The 7,500-nt window shown below is 27.5% G+C and overlaps 1 protein-coding gene across 1 annotated transcript; it reads left to right on the top strand.

Annotated features, from left to right (window-relative positions):
* Nucleotides 1-1,670: 1,670 nt before the first annotated feature.
* Nucleotides 1,671-2,616, top strand: HELRODRAFT_78261 (hypothetical protein; the record flags this gene model as incomplete). The annotated part of the gene is made up of 4 exons (XM_009018783.1): nucleotides 1,671-1,783; nucleotides 2,027-2,138; nucleotides 2,281-2,388; nucleotides 2,488-2,616. 4 exons carry the CDS (start codon nucleotides 1,671-1,673, stop codon nucleotides 2,614-2,616), a joined length of 462 nt encoding a protein of 153 aa, XP_009017031.1.
* Between the last annotated feature and the right edge of the window lie 4,884 nt (nucleotides 2,617-7,500).

The following is a 7,500-nucleotide window of genomic DNA, read 5'->3' as shown; positions in this document are numbered from 1 at the left end:
TCATTCATTCATTCATTCATTCATTCATTCATTCATTCATTTGCTCGTTCGTTCGTTCGTTCATTCATTAATTCATTCATTCATTCACTCGCTCGCTCGCTCGCTCCCTCACTCATTCACTCATTCATTCATTCATTCATTCATTCATTCATTCATTCATTCATTCATTCATTCATTCATTCATTCGCCTATTTGTTAGTTTAGAAATATTTAAATTTTCTTTTTAAAATGTTTTCCCTCATTTGAAAATTTTGAACAAAAAAACCGCCTTGACAAAGAATTAGTTTATAATAACGACATCTATATCGCTATTTTTCTTATTTATTTACTTATTTAATATCATTTTTATTTATTTATTTTTTCATTATTCATTTTTATTAATTTATTTATAAATCTTTTTATCCATTTATATTTTTTTTCTATATTTTTTCAGTATCGAATTGCATCGTAAAACAAATTTTTCAGTAGCTTGTTTTGCAAATATTTTTTATAGTACCAGACACACGCACACACACAAACGCACACACACAAAAAACACACATACACACACACATACATACACCTACAAACAGACAGACAGACACATAAGCAAACATAGGTATATTTTGTTTTAAGCACATCTACTTGGAGTTAAATTGAATTCAAATAACAATGAAGTTGAAGAATTTTTTTCAGATAAATTCTTTTAAAATTATATTTTCATATTTTTTTGGAATAACTTATGTCGAAACAATATGCTAAATGTCATTCCATCACAAATAACACACAACATTTATACCTATGTATGTATGTGTGAGTGTGTTTGTTTGTGTGTGTTTGTGTGAGTGAGTGTTTGTGTCATTGTGTGTCTGTTTATATAACATATATGTAAGCATTTTTATTATTATTATTATTATTATTATTATCAGGAGATTTTTATAGCGCGCGTTATGAAATTTGACTTTATTACAGTCTCTGAAACCGGTTCTAAAAAATATTTGTGCAAATATGTATATACGTATTTTTTTATATATATATTTGTTAGATATATACACATAAATATTTTATGTTAATGGCTGTATTATGTAGAAAGAACCTGTCTTTATTTAAATTAATTTGTGACCTGATTGGTAATCTTTTTACGCGGATTTACTTTTAGAAAAGAAACATTGTGTTTTTAAATTTTAAATGTCTCTTTTCGTAATCTCCTAATAACTTCCTAATTCGAAATACAAATTTTGAAAATTTATTAAATGAATGATTTAAAGTTTGATAACTGAGGTAAACTCGGAGACCACACGCTGGTTTTCTAAGCAATATTTATTTATAGTCTTTTAGTTGCACTGGGGGAGAACCATACTTATGTGTCGTAAACTGTTGACAGTATATAAGTATATATATATATATATATATATATATATATATATATATATATAAGTAATTAAATATTGCTTGAAAAACCAATTTGTGGTCTCCGGGTTTGCCGATAACTAGTTTTTGATTAGTTTGCTGGTTTAATAACTACTACAATTTAAGTTATAATCCTGCTACCTAAACTTATTTGTTGAGTTTTTAATACTGTTTAACTTTAATTTTAATCATTTATTTTATTTAGTATTTTTAGTTATTAGAAGTAGATTGATTTATTCAATTTATTTATTGATTTTATTCATCAGCTGAATTGCCCAGAGATGAGTAATAGTCTGGCCCCCAGCAAAAGCACCGTCTATGTTGCCAACCTACCTTTCTCCCTAACTAACAACGATCTTCACAAAATTTTTGAAAAATATGGCAAAGTTGCTAAGTAATACTATAATACTAACTTTTATTTTGCCTAACTAATTGAATAAAATAATCAATTGAAAATTTTATTGTATATTTTATTTATAATTAGTCTAATAAAAAATGAATGCTTTTTAATATGGTTATAAACTCTCATTACAATGCAATCCTTCTAATTGGCTTTTCAATATTAACTTTCTTCACTTCTATTTTTCTCCCTTTCTTTCTTTTTGCTTTCACGCACACACCCTTTCTCCTTTTTCAGGATAACAATCCAGAAAGACAAAGAAACTTGGAAGAGTCGAGGCATTGCTTTTGTGTTGTATGTTGAGAGGTCCAGTGCCCAAAAATGTGTCGAAGAATACAATAATACCCAGGTATACACACACACACACCACACACACACACACACACACACACACACGCACACAAATAAATATAATCATGAATAAATAAATATATATTTTTATATATTTAATAATTATTATGAAGTAATATTTTATAAATCATTTTTTTTAGCTTGGGGGCCGAACGATAAAATGCAGCATAGCGAAAGATAATGGAAGGACCACCGAATTCATCAAAAAAAAAGTATACAAAGATAAATCACGGTGCTATGAGTGTGGTGTTAGTTCTTTGTTTTGTTTATTATTTTATTGTTATTGTTGTTATTGTTTACTGTTTATTATAATAATAATAATAATTATTATTATTATTATTTTTCAGGAAGAAGGTCATTTGAGTTATGACTGCCAAAAAAATATTTTAGGCCCTAGACAACCTCCTGCAAAAAAGCCAAGAAAGAAAAAATTAAAGAGGTCAGTTGTTTATTCGTTGGTCTATTATTATTGTTAATAATAATATTATTTGTTATGTTATTTTTATTTAATAATAATAATAATAATAATTATAATTATTATTATCATTCATCAGAAGTCACGATGATTGCGAAGATGACGTTGACGAAGACGACGACGATGATAATAATGGGGCCAGTAACAATAACAATAATAATAATAATACATTCAATAATAATAATGATAAAAATAATAATAATTATAAGGGTGATGATTTTGGCGTTAAGTATCCAACAGGAATGCTTTATCAGGTTAAAATGGACGTTTCTATCTTGTTTAAAATAATTTTCAACATACATAAAATTCTAAATATTGTCTACGTCTACCGATAAATTCTAAATATTGTCTACGTCTATGGTTTAATAATAATTATTATTATAAACATAATTAATAATGGTAATAATTAATAATAATAAAATTTACGTAGCGCTGAATTTGTTTGTAATATTTAATAATTCCTGACAGGAGTATGATGACGATGTATCGAGTGTACCAAAGAAGCGATATGTGAAAAGTAGTTATTTCAGTGATGAAGAAGAGCTGGACAGTTGATCAATTCGTTAATTAAAATTGACGTTCTGCCATTTAACATCTTTTATGTTCGACGCCCCTCTCTCTCTCTCTCTCTCTCTCTCTCTCTCTCTCTCTCTTTCTTTCTTTCTCCTCTTTCTCTCTCCTCTTTCTCTTTCCTCTTTCTCTATCTCCAACAAAGTTTTACGAACACACTGTCAACATATTGTTAACATTAATCATTGTAAATATCATCTCATCGTTATTATTAATATAATTATTATAACTCTTATTATTTGTATTCTTCTTATTATTATTGTTATTATTATTATGATTTTACTTGAGTTTTTTAATTTAAAAAAAGTTTAATAGTAAATTGAAAGGGTGAAGCGGAGAAAAGACATTTTGATTCGAAGAAAATAAGAGAGAGATAAGAGAAAATAAGAGAGTATAAGAGAGAGAGAGAGAGAGAGTGAGTGAGATTGATTAAAAGAGAAAGAAAAACAGAACAAAAAAAAAACCTTCTGAGTGGTAGAAAAAAATCCGTGTAAATAAATAATTTATATCGCTTCGTATACATTCATATATGTATGTGTTTGTTTTTATGTTTGTTTGTTTGTTTGTTTGTATGTATGTATGTGTGTGTGTGTTTGTGTGTTAAGGCCTTGATTAAGATTAATTAATGTAGTCAGAGATGTATTAATAATAAAAATAGCGAAAGGGTGCAATGTGCAAAGTCTGATAATCATTGTTATTGTTGTTTTTTGTTTTGTTGTTATTATTGTTATTATTATGGCATCTATATAAATAAATATATATATATATATATAATTACTTAATTGTTATTGCTAATGAGAATATATTATAAAGTCGCGATATAAGAAGTAATCGTAAGACCCTAAAACAGCAACAACAATAATAATACTTTTAATAATAATAATTATTATTATTATAATTATTATTGTTATCATTATCACCGTTACAACGTATCGATCCAACTTGTATTCATTTACCGGCAAACAAACCAACGGCTTAAATAAAAGAATGCGTTGGTTATGTATGGATATATGGACACTTTTTTTAATAATATTACTTTTGCTACAATTTTTCGGCATATATACACGCATACACACACTCACACACAAACAGACAAACATATAACTCTGCATAACTCTATATAACTCTATATATCTCTATATAACTCTATATCGAAATAAAGAAGAATGATAAGTATGAACTCTGTGTAACTTAATTTTCTGGATTGGGAATTCCAGGATGACGGCGATCGGGAATGACGGACGGGAATGGGATAAATTGGGATCAACGTGCAAAAATAAAAGTCTCGAACACATGTGATCGACTCATACATACACATAGGTCGACACGTGTGCTTCAACAAAGAAGATAACCATGTGAAATCACGTTAAAAAGAAATTCCCAGCTTAGCTGCTACTTGGTTACTACTTGGTATTTGGTTAATAATCTGATTTAGTTCTTTACATTGATTTATTTTTGAAGCTTTGTTTGTCGGGTTGAATTAAACTACAATAAATTTAGTAAATATAAATTATTTATTCAATAAGAGCGCGGAAATGAACTAAAAAAATAAGGAATGGGAATGGGAAGGTTACTAGAAACTAGAATGAGAAAAAAATTAGGAAGAGATTTTGAAAAAATTTCAATATCCGATCATCCTTAATACATACAGAACAGCTTGTTTTAACACATATACACACACACACTCGCACACACCACACACTCACACACACACACAAACACTTATTACTTGACAAAAGTTAATACGCTAAAACATGGTCTACTAAAATGAAAAAATGAATGGTGGAAGAATGGATGAATGGATGAATAAATAAGTATAATCGAATGTATGAATGAATGAACAATTTGGTGAATAAATAAATAAAACACACACACACGCGCACACACACACACACATACATACGCACATCTTTAAAGCAATTTTGCACATAATTTTTAATGTCTAGATGTTTATAAAAAGTTATTTGAATAAGAATATATCACGTTGAAAAGTATGTATGTATGTATGTTTGTTTCTATATGTATTTATATATGTAAACATATATGTATGTATGTGTGTACGTATGTATGTATTTATTAGTATATAGATGCATGTTTATCATCATTGCTCTGCAATCGCATAATGAAGATGCATGTGTATATATTTGTAGTCGGGGGTCTTCTATAGATCTATATTTTTCATTCTGACAAATTCGCTTAACTCATAATAGTTGTAGTATAAACATACGTGGTTCTATTATAATTGTATGGGATAAAACAATAATAACATTAATTATATTAACTTTTAACTATTCAATGCAAAACAAATGCATTTAAATGGAGACAAATTTTAAAGTGATTATATAATTTTAATAAGTTTTTTGTTATAGTTCCATGTTTTTTTATTGAAATATTTTTTTCAAATGCTTCAAGATTGTAGAAGTTGAGCTATAATAATTTTTTTATTTAAGTTAAGTTTTAGTCCCATTTAAATCGATTGGTAACGTAACGTTGTTTAAAAGTGAATTTAGCTGCTTTGTTTTGATTTGAGCTTAAAAATTTGTTCTAAGTTGCTGAAAAAGTGTGAATTTTTGATTAAAATTAAATTTTTTGTAAAATTATTTTAATTTTTAATCAGATTTTAGTTGTTCATGACAAAAAATATTTTATCGTTCTTAAAGTTCGAAAGTTTTTTGTTGCCAACATTCTTCATCACTCATCTTAAAATTTTTTTAATTTTTGATTTATTCTCAGTCTACTAGCTTTCCAACGAACTTTCTCGATTTAGGCAAGTCAGGTTTTCATTTTTATGATCTTTTTTAAAATTTTTAAAGTTTGCAATTAAACATGTGTGGATCTATCATATTTATTATTCAATTTTTAATAGTTCAAAATGTGTCAATCAATAATTTAAAATTTAAATTATATATATATATAATTATATATATATATAATTATATATATAATGCAGTGAATTATAGCTAATATAGTTTTTATTGTTTTAATGTAAAATAACATATGAAATATAACATATGATATAACATATGACAGATGAGAATTTTTTTAAAAAATAGATTGAAATAGATGCATAGATAAATAAATGGATAATGATGTCATTAAAAATGTATAATTATGTTTATAATAGTTTTCATAATTTTTGGAAGCTAATTACTAATTAAATATCTTTGGTATGTAGGCCAATTGACATTATATGGTCTGGTATTACACCCGCACACTTACAACACATACACACACACAAACACACACACACACACTCACATACATGTGTAAACAATTTTCAGTCTTCCTAAAAAAATCTGACAAATTAAAAATTTTTTAACAAAAATTTGTCTAATTTAAATTTCTAATTATAAAACTTTGCATTCTGTCATCCAATCAATCATCACCTACATACGGGCATACATACAAATTAACTAAAAATCACACACACACGCATACATACAAATACACAAAAATGTGTTCAAAAGTTTGGACATGAACATACAATGGTTTTAAGGACATTTGCAAATAAACACATACATGCAAACGCGCGCACACACGCACGCACACACACACACACACACATACATATACATGGTTATTGTCTAGGTTTACACCAATTAAAAGACAGAAATAATTACTCAAACTGTTATTGTGTTTGTATATATATAAAAAAACAGAAAGTGACTGAATGAATGAATGATTGATTGAATGAACGAATGCATGAATGAATGAATGCATGAATGCATGGATAGATGGATAGATGGATGAATGAACGACTGAACGAATGTAAAAATAAAATAGAAAATTCATGCACGAATGAATGAATAACTGATTGAGTAGATGAATTGACGGATGAATCAATGTATGAATGAATGAATGAGCAAATGAATAAATAATTAAAAGAAGGAATAGATGAATGAATGAAGCCCTGAAAGGAACATTAAATGGTTAGTTGGCAGAATGAATGAACAAAAGGTTAAAAATATTTGCTCAAATATAAGACAGACATGGAAATTATTGAAAATTGATAAATGGCTGAATGGATGAATGAATGAATGAATGAATGAATGAATGAATGAATGAATGAATGAATGAATGAATGAATGAACGAACTAACGAATAAGTGAATGATTAAATGAATGAATGAATATACAATAAATGAACAAACCTCTTATGAACATAATTCCATTTTAGACACAACAGAGAAGGAATTAGCAATAAAATGAACCAACAGATTGAACGTCTTCATTACAGGCGAGTACAAACACATTCATAAACAAATACCTGATGTTTTTACATTTTATACACGCACGCACGCACGCACGCACGCACG

This window comes from Helobdella robusta (genome assembly GCF_000326865.2).
Source record: "Helobdella robusta unplaced genomic scaffold HELROscaffold_22, whole genome shotgun sequence".
Classification (NCBI taxonomy): Eukaryota; Metazoa; Annelida; class Clitellata; order Rhynchobdellida; family Glossiphoniidae; genus Helobdella; species Helobdella robusta.
This window is presented reverse-complemented; position numbering and strand designations above follow the sequence as displayed.